Source organism: Podarcis gaigeae, assembly GCF_964106915.1.
Source record: "Podarcis gaigeae genome assembly, chromosome: 10".
Taxonomy (NCBI): domain Eukaryota; kingdom Metazoa; phylum Chordata; class Lepidosauria; order Squamata; family Lacertidae; genus Podarcis; species Podarcis gaigeae.
This window is the reverse complement of record NC_139686.1, coordinates 30,759,638-30,779,541: the sequence shown is the minus strand read 5'-3', so window position 1 is coordinate 30,779,541 and position 19,904 is coordinate 30,759,638. Positions and strand designations below refer to the sequence as shown.

Sequence of the window (19,904 nt, the reverse complement as noted above, 5' to 3'; positions counted from 1 at the left end):
TTTGAAGTTGCACCAACCTCGAACTGATCTATAATGAACTGAAAAAAGTACTTAGGTACACTTTCCCTAAGAAACCAGAGGCCTTTCTCCTGGGCATAGTCGGCCAATTGGTTGTAAAGAAGGATAGAACCTTTTTTATGTATGCTACAACTGCAGCAAGAATTCTTATAGCAAAGTATTGGAAGACACAAGATTTACCCACCGTGGAAGAGTGGCAGATGAAAGTGATGGACTACATGGGTTTGGCAGAGATGACGAGCAGAATTCGAGACCAGGGAAGAGCAACGGCGGAAGAAGATTGGAAAAAATTTAAAGACTATTTAAAGAAATATTCTAAAATCAGTGAATGCTAGATTGATGTTGAATGAGAAAAATAGGGGTTAACAGCGATAATGGTTAAGTGGAAGAATCTGAACAATTTGTATAATCAATTTGAAAAAAAGGGAGGGATTTGCTAATTAACTATTTCGACATGAGAATGCAGAAAGGAGAGGTATGAGGAAGTCGGGAGAGTAAGGACCATGAAATTAAGAGCCTGAAATTATACGTGTTGTATGTTTTCTTTATTGTCTTGTCTCTTTTGTTATGGATGGAAAACTAAATAAAAATCATTTTGAAAAAAAAAAAAGAAGTTGCACCAACCTCTATAATTTCAGAGCAGCTCGGTCTAACCATACAATAGCTTCATCTCTTTGTATGTCAGCCACTCCCATTTTATAGCTAGGAAGCTGAAGACACTGTACACCAAGAAACACTACACTTTATCCTACAGATCTCCCACTTCAACCAACAATTGCTTTTGCAAATTCCAACTGCCCGCCCCATGACAACTGCAATACAAGTTTTAGCTTTAATTCAACTGCATATCCTTCTCCCAGAAGTGTTACACGTCCTTAAGATTTCCTAGACTTGCCACAGAAACCTCTAAGACTCAGTTCACATATCACGTCTGTTTTGAAATATATTTTATTATCTTCCCCACAAATACCCTAATGAAATACTAATTGAATACTAATTCAAAGAGACAGCTCCATTGTCACATCCATCTTGCTCTTATAAGGGATAAGCACGGGGTGGACCTCTTCTTTTAGGAATCTTGCTACCTGTTATGGAAGAAGGGAGGAAAAAGGCATTAAAAGAATAACTTGGACCAAATACTCGTTTAGCCTTAGCATATTAACCAATTACTCTATTCTGCACACTTCCCTGTAACTCAGAACACGCAGGAACCAGATAAGGCAAAGACTAGATTTGTCCCCACCCAAAGCACACCATTAACAACGAAAAGGAAATGTTAGAAGTACAGAAAGTGAATTATTCCAGATATGGGAGATATGCCAAGAATCTTTCTCAGACTGCTCTTATTAAAAGCCTAGCTTTGCTTAACGGGTAAAGGAAGAACTGGCTGATACAGGCTACTGGACTACAATCTGCACTGAATCAGTAAGACAGGGTGGGGCAGGCAATTAAATAAAAAGTCAGGAATATGTAGTTTGAGGAAGGTTGGGTAGCAATGGTTGAAGGAAATGTCTAAATAGAATAAGGAAGGGGAAACTGGTTCATTTGCAGGGGAGCTTATGGCAGAAGAAACAAAAACAAGGGGTAATAGATGATTCCCCCCCCCCCCAAATGGAGTGAGAAAGGTTACAAAGAAAGACAAACAAAGAAACAGTCACAGGTAGAGAACATAAACTTTAGGTAGACTAGAGTCCACGGCAACCTCATAAGAACTTTCCTGTTCTTACCTGCTGGGAAGCACGTCCAGTAAAGGATTTGGGCTCCAAAAGAGATTCCAGTTCTCCATGAATAGGCCTGAAATAAGAATCCGCACGAATACGTTCAAGGAGGTCATTATCACCCCCTTCTTGCTTCACAACAGCAGCTGCCTGCTGGGACAGAACCCTTATCTTCTCATGACAATCCTGTGAAAAAGAAGTCAGCATCACATTACAAACCATCAGCAAACACAGTAAACATCCTAAGTATCATATACAGGATTTACAAAAAGCTAATGTAGCTGTGGCTCACGATAAAAAATCCAAAATCCATTGTAGGGCTGTATCTATTAGGCCAACCAAAATGTCACAATATAGTCAGGGAGGAAGAGGGGAAAGAGCGTAGTGGGGGAAATTGCTTAGTATTTAAGCCATAGAAAGTCTGAATTGGTCTTGGTCCTAATATGGAATGCAGGAACTCATCAAAAAGAGGCTGAGCTAGGCTACCTGGAAATGAACAACATTTGAACTGTGTGTGACAGAACTGTTGCAATGCCTGAATTCTCTCTTCAGTGGGTCTTTTTATCATTCAGTCCATTCATAATAGTTCTCTTTTTAATTACACACAAACTGCAATAAGAAATAGCAAAATTCCATCCTCTTCTGAAACTTTCAGTACTTTGTAGAATATTTTGTGTAGCCAATCACTGCAGAATATTGTCTCAATAACTTCTCAGTTCTAGATGCATCAAGGGAGCATAACAAGTACAGAAATAAGATAAAAGTAGAAGCAAACAATGCAACAAACAAAAATAATTTCAGACTTCTCTTTAAAAAAATGTGTAGGGTGACAATTTGTCTAATCGCTAAAATTCATATGATACTAAGAAAACCAATCTAGAGGCAGCAGGGATCTTGGGTAAAGAAGTGAACGAGTTAGTGCTGAACCACAGTTTAAACAACCTTAGCCAGTGCTGAATTTTATAAGATATTTCCAAAAGCATCCTCGTTCAGCATTATAATAATTAATTTGGAAAAGATAGGCACATTGCAATGTTCTATCTCTGCTTTCTAAATACTAATACAGTGGTGCCTCGCTAGACGAAATTAATCCGTTCCGCGATTCTCTTCGTCTAGCGGTTTTTTCGTCTTGCGAAGCAAGCCCATTGACAGCTTAGCGGATTAGTGCTAGAGCTGTCAAGCGGCTTCCAGCGATCAGCTGTTAAGCGGCTTATCAGCGGAACAGCTGATAAGCGGCTTAGCGGCTTAGGAAAAGGGCAAAAAAAGCAAAAAAAAACCGCTGGGGGACGCAAGATTTTTTCGTCTTGTGAAGCAACCCCATAGGGAAATTCGTTTTGCGAAGCGCCTCCAAAACAGAAAAACCCTTTCGTCTAGCGGGTTTTTCGTCTTGCGAGGCGTTTGTCTTGCGGGGCACCACTGTATAGTGACACTAAAACTGGTGATAAAACAAAACTAATGCCTTCCCTGGTAGCTGAACTTGTAAAATTTAGAAATATGCAACATGATGAGAGAAAGAGGATGTGCATAACAATAGGGCTAGATTGTGAAACAGCAAAGAGTTCAAGATACTGGTGTCATAACTTTCTTCCAACCCCTCTACTTCCTGGCATGAAAAGTCCCTTTAAGGGCATGTAAATGAGAGCCTACAGTTAGGTACATACCTGGCGATTGCCCCCAGCTTTCACCATAGCCATGATAATATTTTCTGTACACATGAAAGGCAATTCTTGCTGAATACGTCTTGCAATAACCTAAATCAAACATCAAATATAAGTACAGTATTTACAAAATGGACTGGAAAATCCAGTTTCTATGCTACTCTTCATTATTTTATTTATTCAGGGGAGAGATAACAGCTCGGCAATAAAAGAACACGCTTTGAATAGAGAAGGTCCCAGATTAGTAGCACGTTAGAAGGACGTCTGCCCAAGTCCCTGAAGAACTGTTGCCAGTCAGAATAGATAAGACTGGGATACAAGGACAAACAGATTCATCATTTAGAAAGCAGTTTATACTGCTAGATGGCATGTCCTTCACTAGTCTCAAATTTTATATCATTCCAAACTCTGCTACACCTCATGAATAATAATAGCTCATTCCTAACCAAAATTGAAGAAAAAAATACTGTCTCCTTACAGATGCACACAGATTTATGTTAAAACAGGAAGTCAAAACAACTTCGCCGCACTCCTGTGGAGCAAGCCAGTTAATAAATTTTAAAAATGCTTCAAGTTGTCAGTTTTGTCTCACCACCATACTTCAGGGAGTTGCATGCCTGCTCTTACCTTTTAAAATGCCACACATGCATTTATTAATTTAAACAGTTGTGTGTTAAATGACTTTTTTCTTCAATATTACAAGAGAAGTAAAAACTATTCAGGGGATGGGTTCTTCTTATAAAGTCCAGAAACTGCTATCTTAATCCCTTGGATAGAGGTTCCCATACTTAACTGTGCCTAGCAATGTCTCAACAAATGAAACCAATTTGTTTTTGGGGTTTTTTTTGTTTTTTAAAAAGTGTTACGTGAAAAAAAATATGAGAGAGAGACATTGCGCATACCTTTGTAAATCAAGAAAATCTTTAATAAAAATACATTAAAAAAAAACAAAAAAATGGGCCCAGCATTCATTAGATTGGACCTGCACTGGGTATCTGCTTCATAGTGACTGTGACCTAACCATCTGTAAAACCCCCACTACGCAGCTAAATGAATTTAACAGTTGACATGAATCAGATTGTTTTTAAAAGCTTAGAATCATAGAAGTGTAGAATTGGAAGGGAACACAAGGGTCATCTAGTCCAATCCCCTGCAATGCAGGAAACTTTTGCCCAACGTGGGGCTCAAACCCATGACCCCAAGATTAGTCTCATGCTCTACAAGCTGAGCTATTTCCTTCCTTATAAATACCTAGAGCTGGAAGTGGGTGCTGATTTATGGCAAAGTTTTTGAAATTTTCTGTCTTTAAAGTACTCATCTCATGTCTGCAAAGGAAGCCCTGTGTGTGTGTGTGTGTGTGTGTGTGTGTGTGTGTGTGTGTGTCCATGCTTAGTTATGTGGAGTTGTGGCTAGGGTTGTTGGTCCTTGACGGCACCCCTGTGCTAACCGAGTGTGCATTAAAAATACATATTCAACTCACAGTGGCTATGAAGGGAAGACAGGAAGCAAGCTGTGTTTCAGGTGACAATACCCTGAAAAGCTTCCAAGGGATCCCAGGCTTTTTCCAGAAAACAGTTTGAAAACCACCAATACAGGAGAAAAAGACTGCTCACACTTCCTCTGAGTCTTCTTACCTTGGGATATACCACAAGACCCTCAGATATATTTTGCAGGGTGCTAAGTATTATGTCAGCAGTGAGAAAGGCTTCAGGTAAACACACACGCCTGTGGAAAAAGTCACAAGAGTACCAGAATTGGAGGGAGGGAGAAGTTGCAGCATTCCCACAGAAAGGACTTTTTAAACAGTTCAGTACTATTTTTTCTTTCCTCATTAATTTGCTTACTCTTCCTATTTTCCACACTAGGCAGTGTTTTAAGGAACATTTTGTTGGGGTGGATGGATCATCCCAGTTCTGTCCTGTGTCAGTTTCGTGTATTCACAAAACTAACTCCATGCCATCCAGTTTATAGACAGATGTTTTTAATTTTAAAAATCTGCCCCGTTTTACTAAAGAACTGCTTATGAGATGGTCCATGGGCTGCCCCTTTTGTCAACATTTTACAGATACTTGGGGAACCGAACACTTCCTTCGTTGCATGGGAACAGCCATCTTTTTCTTTGTACAATTCTGCATGTTGTGATATACAGTTCCTTTATGGGAGCATTTTAAAACAGATTCTTTACTGTGTAGCCTTGGAGGAGATATTGGCTGCTCTAAGTAGCTGGTCAAGTTTTAAAGAAACATTAAAACTCCTAAGTACAGTACAGAAGCAGGCATGGATTTGTTCATTGATTATGTGTCTTAATCCACAAATCCAAGTTCTGAGTCACACATGAATCCAATGGGGGCAAAATGAGCAAGAATCCTCTGCACCTCCAGCTTAGCTTTCAGAAATCACATCCTTCAATGGTGGCCTTGTACATTTTATACTTGTTAAAAAGGGTTCCACTGAAATCACAGAGGTTCACTTCCAAGTAAGTATGTTTAATGTTTTGGGTGCAGTTCACAATATCATAGAAAGATCCGTTAGTTTCTAAATGTATTTTGAAAACAAAGAAATAATCTCTCTGCTTCATGACCTAGCGACAAGAATCAGGAATGTACCTGTTTGCACTATCATCTAAAGTGCGCTCAAACCACTGCACAGATGCTGTCTGAAGGGGGTCCTGGATCAGAATCATAAGATGACGAGCTAAACTGCAACATCGCTCCGAACGCATGGGATTCCGTTTATAAGCCATAGCGCTTGAACCTGTACAATGGGAGGGGTAAGAGGAATGGGCAACAGGAGAAGGAAGAGTGTGCAAATAAGAAGGAGAAAGAATAAAAAACAAGAATGTTAAACATAGTGTGCCTTTCTAAAGTTCTTTCACCATCTACAAAAGTTGCTCCGGTTATCAGCAAACACAATCCTCAACAATACAGTGGTACCTTGGGTTACATACGCTTCAGGTTACAGATGCTTCAGGTTACAGACTCCGCTAACCCAGAAATATTACCTCTGGTTAAGAGCTTTGCTTCAGGATGAGAACAGAAATCGCGCTCCGGCGGCGCAGCAGCAGGAGGAGGCCCCATTAGCTAAAGTGGTGCTTCAGGTTAAGAATGGTTTCAAGTTAAGAACAGACCGCCAGAACGAATTAAGTTCTTAACCCGAGGTACCACTGTATCAATAATTTTGAACAGATAGCAGAGCTTGCACACAAAAATGTATAGATTCAGGTGTTCAAGTTGGGGCGCAAAGGAAAATAGGTTATCTAACTTCATGGTGACATCAGATGACAAAAGGGGTGGCCTCCCACCTGTTAGTGGCCCATGGGGTAAGTTGGACAGAGCACAACATAGCTAGGCTACTTCTAAAGCTTAGTTAAATTTAGCAGCTGTTTTTGTACCAAAATTACTATCCTTAAGGCTAGGCATGGGGAGCCTATGGCCCTCTAGATGTTTTGGGCAACTCCCATCAATCTAAGGATGGCCAAGGATGGTGGGAGATGGAAGTCCACCAACATCATGGGGCCCAGAGGTTTCCTACCCCAATGTAGACTGGGAACAGATTGCAGTGAGCTTTTGGCCTGCACACTACCCCCTCTTGCACAGAAGGGAAAAGAGTGAAAACTCATACTCTCGCTTTAAAACAAACCAGAGTTTCACATTATATTCAAACTTGGGGACCTGTGGTTTGTTCTACCCAAGGTTAACTAGCAAATTGGGATCTGAAACTATCGTTTGAATCCTACTTGTTGACACTGATTTTGGTTTGAATAAACCATAGTTTCCACCCTGAGACCTCCAGGTATAGGACGGTATATAAATTCAATAAAATAATAGTAGTAGTTTCTGGGAGGAGGTTGCAATAATTTTTATTGGGATTTTTATTGTTGTTGTTGTTTAGTCATTTAGTCGTGTCCGACTCTTCATGACCCCATGACCAGAGCATGCCAGGCACTCCTGTCTTCCACTGCCTCCCGCAGTTTGGATTTTTATTAGTGATACAAAATAGTACCAAGAACAAGGCAAAAATTAAGCAATAAAGCACAGTCCAACTAGATAGAATCACGATGGAGACTGAAGGTAACCAGTGGCGAAAATTATATCAATTATACCATATATTACATAAATTAATCACATTTTTTTTAAAAGCTGTATTGAAAACAAAAGAAAAGTCAGTAAGGGGTTGAAAAGACCTTAGTACAGTGGTACCTCGGGTTAAGAACTTAATTCGTTCCAGAGGTCCGTTCTTAACCTGAAACTGTTCTTAACCTGAAGCACCACTTTAGCTAATGGGGCTTCCCGCTGCCGCCGTGCTGCTGCCGTGCGATTTCTGTTCTCATCCTGAAGCAAAGTTCTTAACCCGAGATACTATTTTGGGGTTAGTGGAGGTATCACTGTATTTCGGTCTGGGGCCCTCCAGAGAACAAGTCTGGAGACAAACTGTGGCTTGTACTTTGCCTACAAACCATGACTGGAAACCAGGATCAAACTATGGTTTTAATTCTTTGTTTGAAACACAAGTGTAAAATATAGATTTCCACTTTGCCTCAGAACAAGCAATGAGGAATCACTGCATGCAAAGACAGAGAGTAGTGTGTGAAGCCAAGGTTCCTTGATTGTTCAGTTTCATAGCATTAGGGCATGGTTTGGAATTACATCTAAAGCAGCCCATTATCTCACTTTCTCAGAGGAGTCACAGTTTCAGACTCCTTACAGCAACTTGTTGGATAGCTAGCAAAGCAGTAGCTTCAGAAATTTAATTTGCTGGTAACTGTATGCATGCATGTACTCCTTAACTGTCTTGTACATAAAAATGGGATGTAAATGTACCAGCTGATCCACTCTGAGACATGTTTACACATATTCCATTTTTATTCTAATTTCAATCACTCAGCTTCAAAAGGGCGATCAATACAAGTTAATTTAAAAACAACAAAATTCTGTTTCTACAGCCATTGCTTACCAATTTGGTCTTTCTCAAAAGGTTCCTCTAATTCTTTGAGGTTGGCCAGAAGGCGAATATCAGTACATATCTGGAGAAAAACAACTCTAATTAGTTCAGACACTATTTCTGGGCAGCATTAATATCCATCAGAAATCTTGGAGCTGGTTCATTTTACTAACCACTGGGGAGAAAAAGAGATTAATTTATTTCAGATGTTCAGATGCAGGCACAGACTTACTGCATGCAAGATTTCATAATTAGCACTGAGTCTATGATACAAAGAAGTAGTATAAAAAAATCCATCATCTTATTTTAAAGGAAATAGGAGAAATTCTGAATATAAACATATTCCCCAGCCCAAAACACAGATTTGAATTCAAGCCTATTATACACGTGACACTCAACTTATGCTGGGGTTATATTCTGGGGATAGCACATAAAGCCAAAATCACATGTAGTGAAAACACATTGGGTTCACTGGAGGGTGGGATTGCCAAAGTCTTTTTTCCCAGATGTCTGCCCCCCTGAGTCACTCTCCCAGCTTCCGAACACTGTGCATTGCTTCTGCTTACTGGCAGAGAGAGGCAAGGCAGTGCAGGCGCAGCAGCAGGAATGGTGGACTGGCTCACTTTCATTTTTTCAGCCATCTATAATTCAATAGAGCTAGGATATCTCCTAGATATCCGGTATACTACAGAAATCTGTGTTAAACACAGGAGAAAAGCAAAACATCAAAATGTGACCACAGTTTCTAAAAGCTTGAAACCTCTAAAGAAAAAATTTACGTGGCTGTGCAATTCAAGAAGGCATCCAATTGAGCCCCAATTCTCAGTGGTGCCTTTGAATATAGAATTTGAAGTAGTTCTTACCTTATGTACAGATGCCCCTAGACTGGCCAGAACAGAAAGAACTTCAATATCCACTTTGCGACTGTATGTCTGCCCTGTGACGATATAAGCGCTGAAACCAAACACAAAGATAAAGCATCATGAAGTTTAACAGAGCCTATAAATGAGATTGAGAGAGCATGCAACAAGGAATGAATAGCACACAACATCAACTGGTTCCTTGTCCCTCATTTTATATCTGCTTCCTGATCCAGTGAAGGTACAGTATTCGTTTGAAACAATCTAGAGAAATTATTTGTGTGACTGTACAATTCAGTTTAACATGCAGTAGGGGTAGCAAAAAAAAGGGAAACATGCATTCACAATGGAGAAGAGCAAAACTGCAAAGGACTAAGATGGGAGGAAGTTCCATTACAAACCTACATCATGAAGTAGATTATGTAAGCACAACCTTCCCCCTAATAGGTCCTAGCAGTTAGCAGCAACAGCGGGAATGTTAATTGCAGAGCAGAATCCAAATTTATACATAGGTCCAGAGGTGCTCATCTTAAGAATGCAGAAGGGCCACAGTTTAATGGCAGGCTTTGCACATATAAGATCACAGCTTCAATCAATGATATCTCCAAGTAAGGCTGGAAGCTCTGGAAAACGGAGCTGCCAGTCTGTTAGTCCAGATATGACAGTACTAAATGTAAGACAACACCAGTGGTCTGACTCAGTATAAAGGCAGATTTCTGTGTTCTTAAAGCAGTAAAGGCAAAGAAGGAGAGGGTTTTTTGTTTTTTTACATACCGCTTAAATCCCGCCATTGCAGTCACCAGCCTGTCCAGCTCCTCCACCTCAGGGGAAAAATATGATAGGAACCTCACTCAGAATGCAGTGGCTGAAGTGGGAATGATTGTGCCTCTTGCACCATTCTGAGCACTATAGGTGTTTTGCTGATGCAATCACTATATTGCCCTATGCTCAATCTGCTGTCTGCTTCCCACAGAAATAAAAATTCTTCCGTAGGTCTCATGCAAATTTCATATTGGCAAAAGCCCTAGAGTGAAATGTCCCAGGAAGCAACTTTGCTAGTTTCTTGATTGGGGCATGAGGTGCACTTTATGGATATTCTGACTGCTGATTTAGAACTATTTTTTTACTGGTTTTGCTGTGGGATTTTGTTGTTTTTAGATGCTGTTTCAATAATTTCTTCCACTACTGCTCAGGATGTTTATGTTGAATGGCAACCTGTGATTACCACCACATAATACAACAGTCAAGTGTTTCCAAACTAATTGCAATTCAAAACTGACACTTGCTGGGGATACGTACTTTATCATGATCTCCTTCAAAGAGCTGCAAGAAGCTGGCCTGTGTACCAGTGGTGCCTTTCACACCGCGAAATCTCAACTCATCTCGTGCCCGCTCAAGATTGTGGAGGTCCATGCAGAGATCTTGGATCCACAGACAACAGCGTTTACCAACAGTAGTCAGCTGGGCAGGCCTAAAATAACACAGAATATGACTCAAGAATAAGCCTGTACAGCTTCATTCATGTCACTAGACAGTGTTTGCACTTGATGCTTTGCAAGCATTTCTATCACAGTTTCTTTCAGAATCTTATAGCCGTAATTCATTTAGTTTTCTGGAGTTTAATCTTGCACAGTAGCAATTAAAGGCTGCTGATCTAAGGGTGAATAAAAGAAATGGGGTAGAAATGAGAGCAGCATCCACAGAATTAAATGAGTATTTGTATGAATTACTTACTGGTAGTGAGTGAAGCCCAAGGTGGGCAAGTCAGCATACTTCTCAGCAAAATCTGCAAGACGGCTGATCACCCTGGCAAGCTAGCAAGATTGAAAGAAAGAAGGAAAACACAAAGGAAGTCACAAAATAATTATTTACATTTTTATCCAATTCAAGAAGGGTAGGGCAGAATACAAGGTTCTTCAAGAATCTGATAGTCAAGTCTGAATCATTCTCCAAGAAGAATTGTAAAATGCTTAGAGAGAAAAATATATAACTTAATATGATGCCTCTATAATACTACTACTACTACTGCTACTACTACTATTAGTTATTTCATTTAGGCGTGACCCTTGCAGAGTGAGGGATTTATAACAGAACATATATAAAACAGTTAATACAACTGAATACATGAAAACAATATATATATATATATATATATATGCTTTCGTAGATTTTCACGGGTACAGGAATGCAGGTTTTGGTGTCCTCGGGTGTCTTCCCGTGTAAAAGTTGGGGTGTCTAGGCGACGTTTCGACGAGGTCTCACTCGTCATCTTCAGGCTGGTGCTTTCGGCTTCTTGTTACTGGAACAGAGCGGGATCTCAATGTTTGAGTTCCTATAAATACTGTAGAGGGGGTGTGGTGTCTAGCCTCCAATGTTCTGGGCAGAGAGGAAGTTCCCAGGCTAGTGTGCCTTTTCTTCTTTTGTTCCTTAATTACTTGAGAGATACCTTGAGTGATTTCTTGAGTGATATCCTGAGTACCACTTAGGTGGGTCATTAGGTGTGGATTAGTTGCTAAAGTCTTTGTGTCTTGACCTCTTGAACTTTGTGAAGAGTTTTCCTGAGAAGATGGCTGTATTGCACTTAGTTGTGCTTTGGCTTGGCTTCGTGTATAGGGGCGAGCTGTGGTTTTGTGGCTTGTGTCAGCCAGATCTGTGTAGGGATTGCAGGGGGGTGCAGCATCCGGAGGTGCCACCATGGATTGGCTACTGGATGGTGTCAGTAATTCATCTGTGGAGAGGGTCTGGGTTTGGGTCTGGTGTGGTTGATTGGTGTTGGCGTTCTGTGTGCCTCTGGATCTGGTGTCAGTTTTTGTGGGGAGGGCTAATTTCCAGATGTCTGGCAGAACACAAGAATGCCGTCAAAAAAGAAGAAAAAACTTCCTCTCTTTTCCAACACATGAAAGAAACAGGACACGAAATTAATTTTGCAGATTCCAAATTGCTCTTTAACACGGAACATCACCACAAGAGAATAATCATGGAAGCCATCGAGATAGAGAAACACCCTCACAACATGAACAAGCGTGACGACACATCCCGCTTGCCAGACATCTGGAAATTAGCCCTCCCCACAAAAACTGACACCAGATCCAGAGGCACACAGAACGCCAACACCAATCAACCACACCAGACCCAAACCCAGACCCTCTCCACAGATGAATTACTGACACCATCCAGTAGCCAATCCATGGTGGCACCTCCGGATGCTGCACCCCCCTGCAATCCCTACACAGATCTGGCTGACACAAGCCACAAAACCACAGCTCGCCCCTATACACGAAGCCAAGCCAAAGCACAACTAAGTGCAATACAGCCATCTTCTCAGGAAAACTCTTCACAAAGTTCAAGAGGTCAAGACACAAAGACTTTAGCAACTAATCCACACCTAATGACCCACCTAAGTGGTACTCAGGATATCACTCAAGAAATCACTCAAGGTATCTCTCAAGTAATTAAGGAACAAAAGAAGAAAAGGCACACTAGCCTGGGAACTTCCTCTCTGCCCAGAACATTGGAGGCTAGACACCACACCCCCTCTACAGTATTTATAGGAACTCAAACATTGAGATCCCGCTCTGTTCCAGTAACAAGAAGCCGAAAGCACCAGCCTGAAGATGACGAGTGAGACCTCGTCGAAACGTCGCCTAGACACCCCAACTTTTACACGGGAAGACACCCGAGGACACCAAAACCTGCATATATATATATATATATATATATATATATATATATATATATATGCAGGTTTTGGTGTCCTCGGGTGTCTTCCCGTGTAAAAGTATAAAAAACTTTTACAAAAAAAAAGTATAAAAAAAGTATAAAAACTTTTACACGGGAAGACACCCGAGGACACCAAAACCTGCATTCCTGTACCCGTGAAAATCTACGAAAGCATATATATATATATATATATATATGTTTAAAACAACAGCATGTACAGTACATAACATCAATTCATGTTATGTTGTGGACTCTGTATGAACACAACTGGAATCCAACACTGATCAGGTGCCTTGTAAAATAACTACCGTATTTTTCGCTGAAGCTTGGAGAGCGAGAGGGGTCGGTGCGCACCAACCCCTCTCGCTCTCCAGGCTTCAGGAAGCTATCAGCAAGCCGTGGGAGCCCGGCGGGAGGCCCCGCGGGCTCGCAAGGCTTGCGGGCAGCAGCCTGTAGCCCACAAGCTCGGGGGACAGCGGGGAGGCGCAGCGCCGCCACCCCGCTATTCCCGGACCTGATTTGGAGGCTAGCGGGGGGGGGGGAGAAGCAAGCTTACTTCTCCCCCCCCCGCCAGCCCCACAAGCTCGGGGGATAGCGGGGAGGCGGAGTGCCACCACCCCGCTATTCCCGGACCTGGTCTGGAGGCTGGGGGGGGGGGGGGAAGCAAGTTTGCTTCTCCCCATCGCCAGCCCCACAAGCTCGGGGGACAGCGGGGCAAACCACTGCCCCACGGAGGCTAGAGAGGCTGTCCCTGAAGGCAGAAGAGGGAGACGGAGCGCTCCGTCTCCCTCTTCTAGCTTGGGGATGGCTGCGCAAATCTGGGGGGGAAATAAAATGTTTTTCCTTGATTTCCCCCCCAAAAAACTAGGTGCGTCCTATGGACCGGTGCGTCCTATAGGGTGAAAAATACGGTACCTTTTTCTCAGTGCCTTGCCAGCTCCTAATTGTTTCTAGTTAACTCTGGCAGACAGCCAATTGGAATCAATAGCACCCAACTCTTAAAAACTGTGCGTCTCACCTTGGGAAGAAGCAGGTTGAATCCATCCCGGAGAACTATCAAGTCCTAACAGAAAAAGGAATAAAATCGTCAGGCAGTCACAATTCTATTCAATAGTCACGTGCTTATCTACACTCTCCTTTCAGGGTAATTTGCAATTTCCATAAAGACAAATGGGTATGACTAACATTTTCTTTGTGTATCAAGGAATCAAGTAGTCTACTGTGCAGAAGCATTTATTTTGGTCACTCTCAAATTCACTTGTGCCTCAAAGGGATCAGCATTACTTCTATACCACCGAAGAGGGTGAAAATGAAGAGACGAGAAAATGGTGTGTGTGTGTATGTTATCTCACTCAGAACTTTACTGGGTTTTGAATTTTTAGCTATACAATACTTATCTTTGTCTTTTTAATAAAGAAAAAATATTGCTGATACTTTACAAGCTTGGTATTTCAGATAGTAAAGCAGGGATAGAAAAGAACCATTACAGTGGTACCTCTAGTTACGAACTTAATTCGTTCTGGAGGTCCGTTCCTAACCTGAAACTGTTCTTAACTAGAGGTGTGCTTTCGCTAATGGGGCCTCTTGCTGCCGCCGGCACACGATTTTCATTCTCAACCTGGGGCAAAATTCTCAACTTGAGGTAATTCTTCCAGCTTAGCGGAGTTTGTAACCTGAAGCGTTTGTAACCTGAGGTGTTTGTAACTCGAGGTACCACTGTATAGTGATTCAGCCCAGCTTATGGAGAACGATTTCATAACGTTGTTTTACCGTATTATCTCCCACGTAGCAGGAAGTTGCTCCAAGGTGAATTATTCCTGCAGCCTTTGGACAACAGTGGGCAAATGTATGCACATGGGCCATTACATCATGACGTAACCGCTTCTCCTCCTCAGCTGCCATCTTGAAATCTATGCTGTCCAGTTTTGCTTCCATTTCCTGTATTTGCTCATCTGTGATGGGTAGACCCAGTGACTGCAAGGAGGGAAAAACCTGAAGTTAACTAACACATGACCCCCTATTCAAGGACACCCCCACTAGTAAGATCACTGAATTTACACAATCGACTGGGATCTTATTCTTATGCAACTTTCAGAATCAGGGATGGGTGACACAAAGCCCAGTTTATGCAAGATTAGCTTTTAACTGCTGAGGTTAAAATCCAAAGTCCCAAGGTTATTACTGTTCTGAATGAGTTAATTTTAAAGGAACACTTCACTGCAATTAATATTAGAAAAAATGTTATTCTTCTAGATCACAACAATTTGATTTAAATAAAAACGTAAAAGAACTGTGTAATTTCTCTTTTTGAATTTGGCTGATTTACTATAGAGTTTATTTCATTTTCTACCTTCTATATTCAAGCAGTTACTTCAGTTTTGTCTCTGACAGTAAGTGTCCCAAATAGCTTTAAAAATGGAAAGAGACAGCAGACTAAAAAGACTGGAGTTGCCTCAAACTTGAATGTCAACCCAGTTGTATGAAAAGGCACTACAATGCTCTACCTACAGTACAAAGGATTTTTCAGAGTTCTAAAGGAAGCCATTGTACTTGACTCTGCTAGGCTGTCTGAAAACACTACCCAGAATTTACTGTAATCGACTAAAGTCTCCATAACTGTCTTTTTACACCTTTTTCAATTTTTCAGAGGAAAAATAAAGTTGTGCTTTGCCTTTCCATGATTTATATGTAACATCACATCTATTATCCTAACCCGCCTGCAGAATCTTAGGCGCCTCGTTTACCTTCTGCTGCTGTTCCCACTGAATGCAATTTAAATTAAAAAACAAGCAGTGATGTTGCTTATATAAAAACAACGGCAAACAAAACATAAATGTTACACACTCTTCACTACACTGAATCCCCTACAACTAGAAATCTAGTCATATCCCATGTCGGACTGAAGGGAGATCTATTGGGGATTGTTAGTAGCAATCTGACAGAACCCTGTTGAAACGAACAGGTGCTGTCTGTCTGTCTCTCCATTTCCAGCTGAAGATCAAGGCCAGAGTTGTAACTCCTCAGGAATGTGAACATACGGATAAAAATAACAGGCTCCCCAACTCACATTAAAGCACAAGTTATGTTACAACAACATCTGCCATGCTTTCCGAAAACATGGTTCTGTTTAGATAGGAGAACTATCTTTTGCATATGTGACTTGGTAAAACAATATGTACGCTGCTATATAATAAAATAATCATAAGATGAAGGATCTAGAGACCCTCACCCATTTGCCGTTTGCTCTTATGTAGCGATAACTATTTGGTTTTCACAGAGAAAGTGGCATGGGGGGGGGGAAGCACTTGGACAGAGAACTTTGCCTTGAAATCCAATGCCCTTTTTGTGCAAGGGGGAATACTGGGGTTTTTTTGTTCTTATTTTTATTATGTATTTGTGTCTTTTATATTATAATTTATGTTGTGAACCATCCTGAGATCTACAGATGAAGGGTGGTATACAAAATTAATAATTTTTTTTAAAAAAATAATAATAGAAAAGTGGAGAGAAGCATAGATGAGCCCTTTGTTGGAAATCACACACTCTAAAACTTTATATAGCATAACTTCTTAGCTACTATATCTTGTACTTCAGCAAATGACAACCCTTGTTGAAACATCTGCACTGGCTTCCCACATGTTCCTGGGCCAGGTTCAAAGTTATTGTGCTGATTATATATCAACACAAGTCCTGGTCTCTATTATCAGAGATAAAGAACTGGTCTCTATTATTTATGCAGAGCTTTCAGAGCACACCACTAGTCCCTTGGTTCACTTTATACTTTACTAGGAGAAATATCTAAATGTCCAAAAAGAGGAATTTGAATGGAAATCAGTGTGGTCAGCTAAGCCTCACAAATCTGTTCCATTATTTGTGAAGGAATGCTCAAAGTTGTGCACAGATGGAATAGTACACCTGTGCAGATGTCTCATATTATACCGCAATCAATACAGGATTGCTGGCAGGCCTGTGGGCTCCGGGGAATATTTTTCTATCTTTGGTAGGAATGCCCTCTACTCTCATAATTCGGATCCCAAGTTTATAAAGAAATACTTAAAATAATTAAATCATCTGCTCAGGCTTATCCACAACTGTCACTACTGAATTTGTGGACTGATAATAGGAAAGCTTGTCACACTAAAGAATTTTTGACATGGATCCTAGCTGCTGCTAGGATTTCAATAATCTATAGCTATGGAAAGCTTAGAAAAATTCTACATTGGTCTTCGTGATATAAGAACTTAAGGTCTTTTGGTTATTGTGTGTCTCCAGAGTAATGGGAGAACCCAGAACACTTCTACATCATTTGGCAGGATTTTATTTCTTATGCTTTGACTGTACATGCAATAGTCACCACCCATGGTAGCCTGGAAAACATGGATACCTGAATGTATATTGGTGTGTTACAATTTCTTTTTCTTTGTTTGTTTCTTTATGGTACAAAGTAGCACCCTGCTATTAATACTTCTGGGTTGTCAGAAATAAATAAAAATTAAAAAAAAGATCTAGAAAGTTCCAAAAAACTTGGATCCAGGATACTTTAAAGACCACATGGTACCATTTAAAGATTTTTTGAGGGTAAGTGAATCCCACTAATAGTTGTAATAGTTTAACATTTGGATCAGAAGCTAAAATCCTCTTTGTTTATTCTTGATTGACAAAATCACTTTGTGAGGTATAATACACATGAGATAAAGTGCTATTGCTTGATAGTCAGGGTCAATCCCCTCTAGGCTGATGGGGCATATGAAATGTTACCTACGGCTAAGCAAACAACCTTGTATCTTCTGTATGGTTTAGAGTGACGTACAGAGGTTTGTGCAACCAACATGTTCGGAATATTGCTTCCATCCCCTTGGTGACTGATAAATTGCATTGAAATGCACACACTTACAACATACCACCTCTGCAGTGAACTCGAGAATGGTAATCAGAAGAGAAGAGTCTTTGGGTGGCTTTAAAAAGAGGATTAGACAAATTCATAGAGGTAAAGGCTATCAATAGCTACTAGCCTCAATGAATATGTTCTGCCTCCATCATCAGAGACAGTATGTTTCTGAGTACCTTTCTAGAAACCATTTTAGCAAATGTCCATTGTCATATTGTTGTAATCAGATGAGAATAGCAAATATGTAACTCTGCATAAGGATCCTGATGCAACAATGGACACTTGCAGTATGAGCAGACGCCTATGACAAAAGTTACATTGGAATTCTCAGCCAAATACCTTTTCCAGGTGAACAGGATCCTAGAATCTGCTGAGAAATGAAGAACCACAGCACATTTACTAGACATAAGTACCAAACATTACACTGTTGCACAAACTAAAAAAACATTTAAATTTAGAAGTAGAGTGCAACGATTTTACTTCTGCAATTTGTATACTGCTTGATCACAGTTCTCGCTAAGTGGTGATGCTCCTTTTATTTTGTTTCTGAACAACCGTTGCTGCTAAGCACAATATAGCCTTACAACTGTGCAACAGTATCAAAAACTTATATGAAGCATTATTAACAAAACACAATTTGGAGAAGCCAACCCGATGTCTTTGGGATGCCTACAAACAAGTTGCAAGCATAACAACACACTTGCTCTCATTTCCCGGGGATCAATATTCGAAGCTGTGCTATATCTGATTGGATCCTTCAGGCCACAAGACATCCAATATCATCTGAATACACAGACAGCCATAACCCTCACCAAAAATCCCCCTTTAAAGCCGCCTAAAGTGGCAGCCATCACAACCTTCTTGTAGCAGCAAATTCCCTAGTTTAACTAAGTACAGTGGTACCTCGGGTTAAGAACTTAATTCGTTCTGGAGGTCTGTTCATAACCTGAGGTTCCACTTTAGCTAATGGGGCCTCTCGCTGCCGCTGCCCGATTTCTGTTCTCATCCTGAAGCAAAGTTTTTAACCCGAAGTACTATTTATTGGTTAGCGGAGTCTGTAACCTGAAACGTCTGTAACCCAAGGTACCACTGTACTGAGTAGGGGCAGGGGGTGGGGATTAATCTTGGCTGCTTACCATTCAGCTTCAGTGGATGACTCTCCAGTTCTAGTGCATTATTAACAAAACTGGGCAGATGTACACACACAGAGAGAAGTATAAAGGACATGTAGGTATGCAAACAGTGGCGTCAAACCGAACAGGCATGTTGCCCCTTCACCTGTTGCGCAGAAGGAGGTCTGTTTCTGTGTGTGTGGCAGGGTCAGTAAAACTGCAAATGCCACAGCCCCCATTGCATTGGGGGGTGTGTGTGTGGACAGGGGCCTTTCCACTTAATGAGCTGGTCTGGCACAGCCACGAACCCGCGCGCGCCCACCTTCTCAGCCTTGGCCAGGTAAAGCCAGAGGCGCCGCCAGGTGCTGAACTTCTTCCTCTCGCTGAAGTTAAAAGCCATGTCGGGGCTGGCGTAGCGCGAGACGAGAGGGGAGCGGTAGCGGCAGAAAGGATCCTCCTCGGCCATCGTGAAGGTCCCGCGCAGGGAAGCGACACCCTCGAGAGAAGCAGCTGCAACCCGCAGGCGAAAGGGAGGCAGCTGCCCCAGGACCGTAATAAAGGGAGCGGAGAGGTCCCGCCCTCAGGACCGCCCCCAACTCAACCTCACCTCCGGCGCCCCAGCCCCCTTCCGGTTCGCCCGCGACTGGACTGGTGCACGGTCGGGGTCGCAGCGGCCCCTGCTGCTTGGGAGGCTGCACTGCAGCCCTAGTTCCCCTCAAGCGTTAACTCCCCACGTATACTATTGTCCCTATTGGCAGCAACTCCCGAAGTTTTGAGGGGTCTCGGAAAAATTCTTACTGAAAATAGCTTCCATTGTTGCAGTGGGGTTAGGGGAGGCATACTCCGTGTTAGGGAACGCCTGGCAGTTCCATTTTTTAAAAAATATAAAGTATGGTGTGGCCCTGCTTCGAATATTGCTTGCCCCAGTTTATGGTGGAGTTGGAAGAATTAGACATGGGTCTATTAAAAATGGTCTTAAGATCTCACTG

The 19,904-nt window shown here is 41.5% G+C and overlaps 1 protein-coding gene across 3 annotated transcripts; it reads right to left on the bottom strand.

The window, feature by feature from the left end:
* Positions 1-948: 948 nt before the first annotated feature.
* Positions 949-19,513, bottom strand: ADSL (adenylosuccinate lyase). 3 transcript variants are annotated; one of them, XR_014555909.1, is made up of 13 exons: positions 19,238-19,491; positions 14,686-14,889; positions 13,934-13,978; positions 10,930-11,009; positions 10,495-10,666; positions 9,970-10,016; positions 9,199-9,289; positions 8,348-8,417; positions 6,001-6,148; positions 4,356-5,119; positions 3,398-4,192; positions 1,746-1,922; positions 949-1,103 (listed from the first exon to the last, which is right to left on the bottom strand). XR_014555909.1 is itself a non-coding variant. In XM_083701797.1 (13 exons), exons 1-13 carry the CDS (start codon positions 19,379-19,381, stop codon positions 1,017-1,019), a joined length of 1,446 nt encoding a protein of 481 aa, XP_083557923.1. In that variant the 5' UTR covers positions 19,382-19,513; the 3' UTR covers positions 949-1,016. The 3 variants fall into 3 exon arrangements, 1 of the variants encoding a protein (XP_083557923.1); XR_014555910.1 differs by having other exon boundaries at positions 1,746-2,793; positions 3,154-3,487; positions 5,029-5,119; XM_083701797.1 differs by having other exon boundaries at positions 3,398-3,487; positions 5,029-5,119; positions 19,238-19,513.
* Positions 19,514-19,904: the final 391 nt, after the last annotated feature.

Coding starts and splice junctions, on each gene's coding strand:
- ADSL (XM_083701797.1), bottom strand. CDS start 19,381: ATGGCCGAGGAGGATCCTTTCTGCCGCTACCGCTCCCCTCTCGTCTCG. Junction 8,418..9,198: donor TAGGGGCATCTGTACATAAG/GTAAGAACTACT, acceptor GTTTTTCTCCAG/ATATGTACTGATATTCGCCT. Junction 1,104..1,745: donor CTGGACGTGCTTCCCAGCAG/GTAAGAACAGGA, acceptor CTTCCATAACAG/GTAGCAAGATTCCTAAAAGA.